Source organism: Typopeltis vanoorti, chromosome 9, assembly GCF_054136105.1.
Source record: "Typopeltis vanoorti isolate ZY-2024b chromosome 9, IOZ_Tvanoo_1.0, whole genome shotgun sequence".
NCBI classification, from domain to species: Eukaryota; Metazoa; Arthropoda; class Arachnida; order Uropygi; family Thelyphonidae; genus Typopeltis; species Typopeltis vanoorti.
In genome coordinates, this window is record NC_143557.1 from 101,652,972 (window position 1) to 101,667,262 (window position 14,291).

At 33.4% G+C, this 14,291-nt stretch overlaps 1 protein-coding gene across 1 annotated transcript in view; it reads right to left on the reverse strand.

The window, feature by feature from the left end:
- The window catches only part of LOC150103316 (uncharacterized), a 29,792-nt gene extending 15,738 nt beyond the window's left edge, over window positions 1–14,054 (reverse strand). The window contains exons 1-3 of the mRNA XM_090398443.1: window positions 13,959–14,054; window positions 5,502–5,652; window positions 2,509–2,672 (exon numbers count right to left, since the gene is read on the reverse strand). Of these exons, the coding sequence (XP_090254569.1) occupies window positions 2,509–2,672; window positions 5,502–5,652; window positions 13,959–13,979 (336 nt within the window). The 5' untranslated portion in view covers window positions 13,980–14,054. The remainder of the gene's footprint in view (window positions 1–2,508; window positions 2,673–5,501; window positions 5,653–13,958) is intronic.
- Between the last annotated feature and the right edge of the window lie 237 nt (window positions 14,055–14,291).

The window sequence follows — 14,291 nt, forward strand, 5'->3', positions numbered from 1 at the left end:
ATTTTAAGTCTTAACAAAAAATGTTTGACTTAAAATGATTATAAAGTTTATTATTTGTTTAATTTTTAATAATCTATTCTTATAAAATTTCTTAATATAAATCTTATTAACATGAATATCTGATAACTAGCTTCATATTTTAAGGGAATATTATTTACTCTATATATGTACGCCCTGATAATGGTTCTTCACGTCCTACCCTCCCGGGATTCCAACCAACTCTTCCCAATCAAAGGGCATAAATCATAGTGGATGTTGGAATTTGCAGAGATATATGTTATAGACATATGTTACGTTAGACAGTATGTTACATTAGCCCAGTGGCGGTTCGTACATAAGCACTGCGACACTGCAGCACCCCCAAGGAAAAAATGAAAAAATTAAATTTTGTTTGTGTTTATAAATAATAACAATGCTCACAACATTATATGAATGCAGTACAACATGTTAAAGGTTACAGCTTATGTTTCGACATTCATTGAATAGTTAATAATTGGAATTGTTCGATTAACGCTTCAGATTACGACACAAATGCACTGCGATCTAACGCACTGTCGGAATTATCACATTCGGTCAATTGCAGTTATAGTCGCCGATATTCGTTTGCGCTTGTCATTGCACGTTACAAGTGATTCCGACACTGCTCGTTTGGGCAGTGTATCGTATGTTTGCGCGCGTTATTTCTGTGAGATACGAAACTTTTATTATTGGTGCGTGTTCGTGGTGAGGATGAACTATTTTTTGTAAATCTCATTTTATTTTGTTAAAATAACATATAATTATTTATTTATTATAGATAAAAGGCTGAATTATGACGAGTGTCACTGTTGAAAATATGAAAAGAATATTTTTTCAATTATCGTTACACGAAACAAATGCACTGCGATCTAACGCAGTGTCAGAATTATCGCGTTCGGCCAATTGCATCTAGACTCGCCGATATTAGTTTGTGCTCGTCATTGCACGTTACAAAAAATTCCAACACTGCTCTTTTGGGCAGTGTCGCTTATAGACAAATTGTATGCATGAGCGCGTTATTTCTGTGAGATTCGAAACTTTTATTATTGGTGTTTGTTCGTGGTGAGGATGAAATATTTTTAATAAAGCAATTTTTTAATATAAATTTATTTATTAATAAATTGGTAACTGATTAGGAAAAAAGATTTTTTTTTTTTTTTTTTTTTTTTTGCATATGCAGCACCCCCACTTAAAAATTTCATCGGTCGCCACTGCATTAGCCAACCACTACAACCACTATCTTGGAATTTGGGTGATTATTAGGAGTTGACAGAATGCAGCTGGCATTCACTGAAATTATAGGAATCCCTTAGTCATCCATATGACTGGAATCTGCGTAAAAGACAGGAATATTCTTTGTTTTCTATTTTTTTTAAAATAATTTTATAATGTTTTTGTAATCTTATAGGATAGAGATATTAATTTTGCCAAATGAAATACTGATCGAAAATTTTCAAAGTGAAATACGATCGAAACTGCTCCTAAAAGTCACCAGCAACAAGAAGGTGCCAATGAAGATAGAAAGAAGAGAACAGATGAGATCACGAGTACGCATGTTAAGCATATTGAAAGAGTATATTGAGAAGAAAATGTGTATTGAAAGATTCTTCGTTTGATCTAAATTTTGGTTTTCAGATTATCTAACTCAGCACCCCCACGATACTGAGCTAGTATTGGATTACAATCTTTCTTGGGTAGAAGTTGCATTAAAAATCAAGGAAGTACGACTAAGAACAGTTACTTCAGGAATGTACGTAAAGGATACAGAAAATGCAAATAAGACAGTTAAATATAAAATATTTGTTACTTATTCTTCTTCTGACACTATAGTACAAATCTTGTATTCATATCGCATCTCAGTATACTCGTATAAGCTACAAGCATCCTATCTTCATTTTAAATCATCCTATACTGTAAATCTGCAAAGCCATCCATTCTCAGTGGATTTGTATTTATCAGCATCGCTTTTGCCAAAATACAGCGAAATCTTTTTTTTTTTTTTTTGAATCTTTGTAATTGTAAATACCCACGCTATCAAATAACATAATCGCATTTTTATATGAACTAGCTCCGTGGGGAGACTAAAATTTAAATAATACGAAATACCTACTCTGGAGAACGAACTGAATTTTTTTTCAACTTCCTTCAGGCCTACAATAGAAAGAGTGGTTGTCTTACAGCGGATGATGAAGTTCATCTGCCATTTTTACATTACTTTTACATCCTTAATGTTAATTTTTACATACTTAATGTAAAAACATAAAAAATACAGAACTACATAAAATAATGAAACAGTATAAAATATTCTTAGCCTGAAAGCACATAACAACAGCAACAAAAAAGACAGATAAATTATGTATTGTTATCATCAATCATCACCTTTACCAGGCCTATATAATCGTTTTAGAGAAAATAGTATTCTGAGCTTCTTATTTAATTATTATTATATTTTCAACATAATAAATGCATCCACCTAATAATTCTACTTACTGTCCACCCTCCTCCATCAGTGTTCATATCACAATACACTTCGAAGCCGCTTTCCGTTGATGTCCTACTCTTTGGCCATATTTTGTATATCCCACTACTAGTTTCACCCATTTGGTATATTTCTGCGCAGTCGATTGGCGCACAAGAACAACGGTTGTGTTCGGCTGTCAAAATATTATCAATTAGAAAATAGTTAAATATCCACAATAATATATTAATATATAATTATATAAACATTTTAATAATATCAGATTTTCGAAATGTTGTAAACAATATAAAAGTTTTATTGATTGTTGCTGATAAATATTTAAAGAAACATAAATCTTCGTAACTTATTGGGATATTGGAGATATTAACTGGAGAGAATGCTGATAAATATTTAACAATAAAGGAATTGCAAATCATTGTAACTGTGATATTATTGGCAGATACAATGTTAACTTCTTGGTTAGTTCAAATACTTTTTTATTTCATAAAATGTACTAAAACACCAATCTGTTATACTCTTAAAATGAATACTTTAGTCACAACAGGAAAATTAAACTAGGTGTGAGGAAGAATCCACCGTGAGATGCGGTGATTAATACCATTGGAGGGTAATGGATGCAATGCTGTAGCCAATGAAGTTTAACTGAGGCTCAGCTATTGCTGTTACCCTCCTGCCATGATCCTGCCATGAAAATAATAACTCAGATAACGGGGAAGATGAAAAGCATTCTTGCTTCATCCCTTTAAGCCAGTCATAAGGACTAAGGACTAAACCAGGTGTCTACCCGTGTGGTGGCCGGGACAAGAATAGCTCCACTGCAGCCCATGCATGTCGTACGAGACGACTAAAATGGACGCAGAGTTTCGAGAGTTCGCTCTCTTAGGTTTCTTTCGGAATTTTGCTCCCGGTGAAGGGGGCGGTTTAGATTTCGAGGATTTGCCCTGAGAGAGCATTTTGAGTGTCTGGGGAGGGTATTCTCCGGCGTGGCCGTGTGAGGTCTTGTCGGTGGATGCTTTTCCCTGGAATATGAGCAGTTATGCTCAGTGGTGTGGGGGGATGCTCGTCACTGAGTGGAACCAACGCTCAGTTGGACGGTCTTTTGGCTACTCGTAGGGAGTGGTCCGGGGGATTGTCTTAATTTTTAGAAGTGGCTTTACTTAAAAATCCCACTGCAGCCTATGCATGTCGTACGAGGCGACTAAAATGGGTACCCAGGGATGGTAATGTTGTATCCCACTGCAGCCTATGCATGTCGTACGAGGCGACTAAAATGGGTACCCAGGGATGGTAATGTTGTAGCCAATGAAGTTCTAACAGCCATGATCAGAGCTCATAGCTCAATAACACCCTATCCTTACACTGTTCTCTACAGATAATGGAATATATGAAAAAGCATTCTTGCTTCGCCCACTTAGCAAAAATAAATAAATAAACTAGGTGTCTTTATATGGATAAGTAAACGTAGTTTATTATCACTTGAAAAATATGACCAATTTATCGAATCCATTCACCAAAGAAGGACTTCTAGCTTCACTCCATGGAGTGAAACTAGTAAAGCGCCTCGATTTGATAATATTCAACCTGAGTTTTTATAAAAACTCTGGACCAAATACAGTGGAATGGCTGACAAAATTCTTTTCTAATATTCTACTGAGTGGTAGATTACCAGCAGAATTTTTTTAAAAAAATCAAAGATAATAGCCATCCTGAAACCTGGAAGCTATAGACCTACAGCACTTCGGTGTCTCTCTAAAATTACTAGAAAGACTTATTTACACTGGAATTAGTACTATTATTATTGACACTGTCCTTCACGAACAGACAGGTTTCAGCCCGGGCAACTGTGAAGATCAAGTTTTGGCCCTAACGAGTCATATAGAATCTAGTTTCGAAAAATGCATTAAAACTGGTGCACTTTTTATAGACTTGATGGCTGCATATGACACTGTATGGAGGAACGGCATGATCTACAAGCTCCTTAAAATACTGAAATGTTAAAATATAACCCATCTGATCAACACTATTCTATCTAATAGAACAATACAGGTAGTTCTAGATGATGATATGAACAAGCCAAGAACACTTAACAGTGGACTCCCACAAGGGTCAGTTCTGGCCCCTTTTTTTTTCAATTTGTATATTTCTGACCTTCCAAGGACAAGGAAGAAAAAATTCGCATATGCTGATGATTTATGCATCACATTCTAACACCAGAACTTCTGTACTATAGAGCATATACTAACTAGTATATGCAACTACGACGCCAAGACACCGTGATTCGTGAATATAAAAAAACTTGTCGGAACCCACTGCTTCCTATACACTCTGATATTGACAGCTTTACATCGCAGAGGCTTAAGTCAAGACACCCGCCTATTAACGGCACAACGACTTGTCACTGAGGGCTGTGATACAACAATAGCATGGAAGACGGAATGGACTGCCAAAGCCCCGGTAATCTGGCAGACTGTCTTTAACCCAAACAGCTTTCCATCAGGTTCGACCTACCTCGAAAACTATGGACCTCTCTAAATAGGGTTCGCACTAACCATGGTAGGTGCGGAGCTTCCTTACTTGGGGAATAAGACCAAACTCATCTTGTGGCTATGGTGAGGATAACTAAACTATACAACATATCACATTTAACTGTCCTCACAAAGCTTTCATGGGACCAATATCTGACTTTATAACATTCTCCACTGATGCTGTTGACTGGTGGTCGAACTCAGACATTCAATTTTAATTTTATGCTTATTTGTATCTTTTTATATGTATATATGACTACAGTATCACTTCATACTAGTGTATTCTTTAAATGCATTTTGTTGTCTCGTATGTGGTTTTTTTTTGTGTGTGTGGTAGCATATGCAGGTATTCTTCTTCTTAGCCAAAACACTAAATAAATAATTGAAGGATAGAGCATGTGCATTTGAATTTATTATCTAGAGATATATTGCTATCTTTGATTTTTCAAGAAATAAGAATAAGAATAATAAATTATTACCTTTCTGTAGTATTGCGTTTATCATCTTGAAAGCTTCGTTGACTTTTTGATGGGAGTCAGAAATCTTACACTTTATATCATCATCACAGCGAACATCATAACACGTCATTATGACCATCGAAATAAGAAGATAAATACTTAGTTGAGTCATCTGAAAAATTAACTGTTTGCTATTAATTCACCCGCAATCAAATGATAGATGAATATGTCTTATACATCAAGTACAATGAAGTATACTCTCAGTCAAAATTGCACTGGTTGAAGGATGTGTGTGTGTGTGTGTGTGTGTGTGTGTGTGTGTGTGTGTGTGTGTGTGTGTGTGTGTGTGTGTGTGTGTGTGTGTGTGTGTGTGTGTGTGTGTGTGTGTTCTGTTAGCTACTTACCTGTTTTGCGTTAAGTAAAACTGAGGAGAAAAACGAGATATTTATCAGGCAGCAGCAGAGGAAGACAAAGAAAATTTTTCGCCTTGTTCAAGAGTGGCTAACAGACAGCTCTTAAAATTCTAAAGGATGGTTTAGAATTTTTTGTAAAAGAATAATTAATATAAATATTACGACACTACTAATATAACAATAACTTTCTATTATTGATTTATAAAGAAATAAAGTAGCAAATGGCTGGCGCAAACCAATTGTATTATTTAAATACTATAATAAGCTTATCAGCTCCCAGGAAAATTAAACTGGGCTATAACAATAAAAGGGATCTATTATATTCTTTTCCAAATAATGAACTGGATACTATTTACAAAAAATATAAGGCAATGAAACACCAAACAGTTTTGAATATCTTCTTACACAAATAGTGATTCTCTTCATTGGCAATGCTGTAGCCAATGAAGTTTTAACAGAGGCTCGGCTATTGCCGTTACCCAGCCATGACTAGAGCTTTTAGCTCAATAACATTCCATCCACACAGATTTTCTTCAATCAGATGAAGGGATAAAGAGTCAAGGAATCGGTCCATATCCCCCCAACCCACTCCCCCAAAAAAGCAACCTGTACTTTGTGTTTTTGTAAGAGAAGTCATTGCTTAATATTATCATCAGAAAAATAATAATATCAAATAAGCATATACTGGCAATCAAAAAATGTCTTTTATAGCTGATATGATATTAGCAGGGTTTTAAAATATTTTTGCTGATTATGTGTTGCATTTCTTATAGATATAGGAATAAATACAAAATATTTTAGAAGTTACAACTTACCTTTAAATAGTAAAATACAAAGTAGTAAATTTATTCACTAAAATAGCGATTACAGTAATTTAAATACAATAGCGTACACTTCTCTGGATGGATCTGGGTGTTGGATATATATATATATAACTGTCGATGAGGAAGTTATTTCAGTTTATGTAATTAGTCTTTCATAATCGGAAATGCATTTATTTAAATTGTTTTCTTTGAATTCTTCTAAATAAAGATTTTTATCTAATGAATCACTTTACGAGAAATTAGCTGTTTACTAGCACGAATTTCATGTTTTTATGTCACAGAATATCACTTTTTTCTTCTGAAAAGGAATGTGTTTCCTCTACATTTAGTGCTGAGTTTAATCAGATGCAACTGAGAATATTCGTAGAGGAAATGCATGTTTCTGAGAAGTTTAATTTTTTTTAAAAAAAACTCAGTACTTCGAAAGTAACTTGAGAACTGTTTCATCATAACTGAACTGCAGTTGGGAAACCTCGCAAAAAAACAGTGTATATACAGAGTCTGTTAAGAAAATGTATACACACTTCAGCGAAAGAAAAACCTGTATAATAATTATACATAAAAATATAACGGAAAAACTCACGTAGAAAAATTATACCATTAAATAATTTTTCTACGTGAGTTTTTCCGTTATATTTTTATGTATAGTTATGTCTACTCACGGTTTACCTCTTTTAAAACTTACTGTATAATAATTGTAATATTAAATTTATACAGACATCAAGGGATGAATACAAGTTATCTTTGACTTCTACAATTACACGAGGTGCTCAAAATGGCATTTCGTATTACAATTTGTATACAGATTTTTCTTTTGCTGAAGGGTGTATACAATTTTTGACGGACTCTCTCTCTCTCTATATATATATATACTATGAAAGGTTGCACATTACAACTCCTTTAGATCAAATTAAAATGATATATTTTTAATTTCATTCATTGTCTTCTATTAGAAGGAATTTATTTATTTTTTTATTCGTATGGAGTTTCCTCCCTTTTTCTCCCCCCCCGTCCCTATTGGGGCGAGTTGAGCCCCATCATGGGAGTTAAGTATTTATGGCTGTAGATCCGTGTGTGTTTACGGTGCCGGTTTGTGGGATGAAAAACGCCAGATAAACTAGCGGAAAAAACCGCTACTTCCCGCGCCCAAGACAGGCTAACTTGGCTATGGCTGAGGAAGATCCTCAAATTCCTCACGTCTTCGACAGGAATCGAACCTGGGACGCTGCTTCCCCAGTCATATGGTTGCGAAGCGCAAAGCCACTAGGCTAACCGCGCGGACATTAGAAGGAATGATTGAAAAATATTGCTAAAATTAGATTCTATTGAGATAACGAATTTTATCGTATTTATTTTCATTACGATTTTATTATAATTTTATTTTATTTAAAAAGAAACAGAAAAAGCCCCTATTCTTTGTATAATCATGAAGAATTAAAACAAAATTAAAATCAAGATTCGACTCATTGCAGTTATCACAGAACCAATCTTTCTTATTAGGTACCGTTACTCTTGTAGTTGTTATTCTTTTTGTCTTTGGTAATGAAATTTCTAAGCATTCTCAGAAAAAAAAAGGAAAAAGATGGTATCAGTATTAGTATTATAACCATGCATATCACAGTATCTGATTTCTTGACATTATTAGTAGGAAGGATAACTTTTCACTTTTAATTACTTAAATGTACGGTAGCCTAATTAGGTTTAATTCATAACTGAAATACTTGTACAAGTCTGGCTTTTTATATCTGCTGGATTATTAAAATTATACTCGTGGTTTTTGCGAAGAAAACATTTACGGAAATGAAAGTGCTGTAAGGCTTCCCTACCTCTGTTGGTTTCAATGAATCCCTTTGGTTGCAAAGATATGGGTTCGAATTCCATCTAGGAAACAAAGAATTTTTATCAGAAGGCTTTTCAAATAAAAGGAAGCAGCAAGCAGACAGCGTGTTGCTCAAACACGCTGTTTTAACTCAAGGGATCGAGAGATAGGCTAGAAATAAAGCAGTTGCTCAAAGATTACATTGAACAGAAATGAGAGTTCAGAGAAAAATTAAGGGAGAGGACAGATAATTTCAGTGAGGGAATCATTTTTTAAAAAATAAGAATCAGAAAAAAACCTAGCATCATTGTCATTCAAGATTGCGCACGTGTAGGTGATCTAAGGCGACATGTTCACTTAAATAGAACAGGAGAGGAAAGGTTAGCAAATGAGGTGCCAAAAGAATAATAATAATAATAATCTTATCAAGTAGTAGTGATAGAGACGAATTGTAAGATCTGAGGATATTTGAATTCTCACATATAACATATTAATTTTAATGAAAAATTAAGAGGGAAGCTAATAGGTTTTTAGTATCAGTGTCTGCTACACTATCCTTGAAGAAAAATACTAAAAATCGATTATGATGAGAATCACATCATAAAGTATATATTATTTAGTACAGTCGAAGCTTTAAACTGTTTCTGTTGTAATACGCTAACCATCTCCAAACTGTTATGATGGACTGAATTGAGTTGTTAAATTACGAAATAAAAATATATGTGCTTAGCTTTTGCAATGATCAGCGCAATAAAAGAGTGCTTGATCTAATTTTTTTTTTTAATGAGAGTTCTTATATTTCAGCCTGTCACTGAGTAGAACTACCGCCGAGTTAAATGATCCTTCGGGTCACTCGTTGAGTTTAGAGTGATCTGAGGATCGCCCAGTTTTTCTAGAAAAACCCTTTACTTATATAGTGGTCTCTGAAGATAACCAACCAGTTCGAAATAGCTGTCAGGCCAGTGAAACCTTTATGAAATGGACTAATAAAAGGCGAATATATGGACGTTTGGGCAGCGTTCATGTCTTTTAAGTAGTCCAAGCTAAGATAGCTTGGGGATGCCGAGGATTGTATTCTCGTAAGCTCTCAGGTGAACTTCTGAAACTTTCATAGTTTCTACAATTATTAGACTTTGAAATAATGCATTCACTTTGCCTATGTAATTTTACATCGCCGAAATAAAGCCTTTTGGCTCTTTCTTTAGTAATTAATTAATAATAATAATTTTAATCACATCCATCCAAACCTTGCAACTTTGGAGAACATTGAAGTTCACAGTATAGTTAAAATTGAGCTAATTAAGTTATTGCAGAAGACGAGATGAGATGAATTTACGATGAAAATTAAATTAAAAATTTGACATCTTCTAAAGTGGGTAATTTTTTTTTATGAGACCCTCAAGAAATCATTTAGACACTTGAGCACCATTGGGTTCCCCTCTACGTTCAACTGGACTAGGTGTGTTGTTCGCTGTGGCGTTGATATTCGAACAGTAGTTGGTTGTATAATTTCCTACTTAAGTTTTTCTTGAGGTGTTTGCTTGGAATGGATGATAAGTGCGTGAAGGAGTTTTGTTGTATTTCATACATATAATATGAAGATGACAGCATTCTATTTTTTTATTTTATGAAATTATGCAAAAAAATTATGAAAATTGTTTTTATGCATGTTTAAGCACTGAGTCGGATTCAGTTAATTATTTCCTACAGAAGGTACTTAAATGTATTTGTAATTCTTCATAGAATCTATAATATCCCATATAAAAATCGATACAGAATTTCTAGATAAAATATAATGTGTTTTCAAATATCAGTTTTTTTTTTTTTAAATATAAGTGACTGTATTTCACTTACAAAGTGCATTAAAAGATGTTTAAAATCACATGAATTAAAATATTATTTAATTTTAATAACCAGATAATCAGGTTTGAATTGTTATTTACATAACGATTCAAAACTCTTGATCTATAATTCCAAACTCTACTTTATGCTTGCCATCGTTTAAAATGTTAAGTGTCTACCCAAAATCACTCTTCTTGCATAAACGTAAGGTATGGAATGTTTAGTACTGGTTTATATACCTAAAATTTATAATTTTAGCATTGCATCAGGCAAGCAATTAGACATCAAGCAAACTATGTATGGTTAAACCTCCGTAATCGAAGTCTAAATTAAAATGAATGATAATGAGTTTTCTTTACGACTTTATTGTATTTTAAAATTTGAAATAGAAAATTTATTATTGCCCATATGAACAATTGATATTAAAAGTAAAAGGTTTGGTTTCACATATGAACTTAATGTACAAGTTAGACGCACATTCAGCTTCATTTGAAACTGCTGATACTTCGAACAGGAACAAATCAAGATTATTTTCTTTTAGAAGCTATCATTCCCCAAATGATTGCATCAGTTATTATTACCTTTTTTATATAATGGTGTGGATGCCTTCTTTGTAACCAATGGTAAGAGAAAGTTCACTGGCCCGTAATAGCAGAGAATATTTATGATCAAGCAACTTGAACCAGTTCACACCAATCTCGTTATAACTGTGATTCCCTTTTAAATAAAGCCCATTAAGATTTGAATCATAGCAACTCTTATAGCGCCAGCTCACTTAAAAATCTAGGCACAGTTTCTCTCATGGTTATCGTGATCTTTGTCCTTAGTCGTAAAAGCAAAGCCATCACAGCATTTGTTCATTATTAGCATTGTTAAAGGGAGAGGAACTTCCGTCAGTTGAATGACATAAACGTGTTGGTAGTATGATAGGTTTCATTTAGAACATAATTATGTATTCGACTATTTTTTTTGCACAGATTAAGGGAGTCGATAGGAACACCCGCCATGATTCTTTTACGAGTATCTTACTGTCCATATTTTCATAAGGTCAAGAGGATTTTGTCTTTACGTAAGTGCTGTATTACATTGTCCTAAAAACTATTTCTGTTTTAGAATATTTTACACTCAGAATGCTTTTCATTTGAAAGCAAATGGCTATAGACCCTTGGAAGGGACTGTACGTTTATGAACTGTCAACAGCTCATGGAGAACTAACGGACTCTGAAGGAGGTTATCTCAGGATGCCATATCAAAGACCTGTGCAGAGTCTATTAACTTGACCCTTAAGGACAAGGCTCTTTAAAATCACGTCTGTGTAATGAAGAACCTAATAAAATGCCTTTTTCAGGTAATCCGAACTGACCAGAATTGAGTCGGTTATTATACATTAACAGACATAATACTCCTGCGACATTTGGATTCAAGCTTCAGATTAGTTATATGGCACTTCATAAAGATTTGCACAATCGAATTATCGATGGAATGAAACGTGCACACATATGCTAAACATCAACAACGGCGATCAATTGGTTCGTGAGTGATTACGAGAAGTTCGGGATTTTATAGCGTGGTCAGGCCACAATATTTTTCCGGTAAGATGGACAAGCGCGGGTATGGGGGATTCTGCCTTATGATCGACTGCATAATCCCACCAGATTCCAAATATTAGGAAATTTACATAAATGCAGGCGAACTTTAGCTGATGAATTCTTCCCATAAGTATACCTGAAATTTAAACTCGTACCACCAGATCTACCTCTTGATATTTGAAAACATAATTGAAACTTGCACTAAAATATTTTTAAATGCCCGTAAACAGAAACGATTTCTTGTATATATACTACATTCAAATAATAATTTAGCGCCGGATTCAATTGAGTTTCGTTTTCTGATGTTAAAACATAAGGATCCGTATGTGTATCTTCTGCTGATTATGGAAAAACAAAATGACAATTGCCATACTTTGGCTACGAGTTATTGAAACTTCAGGTACCAACGTGTACAGTTTATCAGATCTAAAGTGATAGCTAATGACAATAGAACTCACTTAACAAGTTTGGCGAAAGTAACTACGCAACTATAACTGAGGTGTGCTTTATTGTTTTATACAGTTTTATGAAGTGTATATATACATTCGTTTTCTACAGTAAAGATTATTTTTCTAATAACTCAATAAAGTATTCTAATCATAATGATAATAATAATAATAAACATTTATATTATTTGAAATATAACTAAGAAACATAATATTTAAACTTTAAATAGAGTCGAAAATTGCGAGAACACTAAAATAAAATCAGTGCTACAGTTAAGACTTTGTCATCTACTAATACGAACTGATTTTGCCAGAACTTGATTATATTAATCATCCAGATTGGCCAAGAGGAGAACGTCTCCGCTCTTCAACCAACAGTTGTTTCTCTTGTACTTGCTAAAATGTTTGTAAATGATATCCTTCACTTTATGAAACCACTTCCCTTCTTACTGAACTTTTAAATTACAAGATCACTTTGTTTTTTTCTAAAGAGCAAAGTTTGCGGTTTATCAAACTTTTAACCTACCCACTCATTGAAGGTCAATGTTAACAGCATTTGCTGTTTATGTCTTCACAGTGATTTCATTCAAGACACATGATATGATACTTGTTTAACATGAATCAGATCACTGTGAAGACCTTTTTTCCAAATAACATTACGACTAACTTTTCAAGTTTATAAAAAAAGCCATTGCATTCACTCTAAATGAATAAAATGATGTCCAAACTGGAGATAGAACAGGAAGAATTTACCCTTTTGAAATTTTAGTAACACGAGCGTGTTAAATATAATTTATAAATATAACATCTAAATTGCCTTTGCTCTCAGGCAAAAACAATTTAGAAGTTATAATTATATTTCGTTTAAACACGAATAATTGCAGACTTATTTATTTTATTAACATTTGCGTTATAATAAATTACAAACACGTGAGACATTTTTATTATTTACTTCATTTTAGTTATATAAATACCATATACATACTTACAGTAGAAACAAAAATTATGAAATTAAAATTTTAAATAATAAAAAGTTTAATGGGACGAATAAAGTTTTCAGAAAGCTTTTACAGTGTCGCTTAAACTATTTAGATTTGAAATATCAAACAGTCGAATGACGTTGCCAGGACAATCGCTCCGTCAACCACACGAGTACCTGACGAAGGTCAGTCGATACATGCCAAGAGAAGTTTTGTTTAAAACTTCCTTTAGATTTTTTTAAAATTAAATTTAAAAAAAATTATAAAAATTATAAAAAATTAATTATAGAATAGAACCTGCAGTTATCTGCAGTAACACGTCGACAAAAATGTAAACGTAAACTAATAAAACTAATAATCATAAATTAATAATAAAAATAATAAATAATAATCCCCCACCCCCAACTTAGTATCCATATCGGATTGAATTGCATTTTATGTCTTGAATCCAAATACCGGAATGTTTTTTTTTTATCTGAGACTATTATTCTTCTTTTTTACTATGTGTTAAAATTAAAATAGTAAATGATACACTCTGAATGAAAATACAAACAGTTATTCGCACCTGCATTTCCTCGGTAGCCATCTACATTCAATTTCTAATTGTTTTCTTCGCTTTATATCCAAAAGTTCATAAACTGCATAGCGATGCTGTTCGGAGAAATCACTGAAGTCAAATCAGATAGAACTGGGTCTTTGATTGGAAACAGCATGAATGTTATCATTACTACAAAAAAAAAAAAAAAAAATCCGCTAACGCCTATTTGTTCCCGTATAGGGAGTTCATATACTGTATATCTTAGAGTAGTTTCAAATACTACCGCTCTAGCGCTACGATCTTATTTCGCTTACTATAACAACAATAGTTGGTTGTAAAATTATATACATATATTTTTCT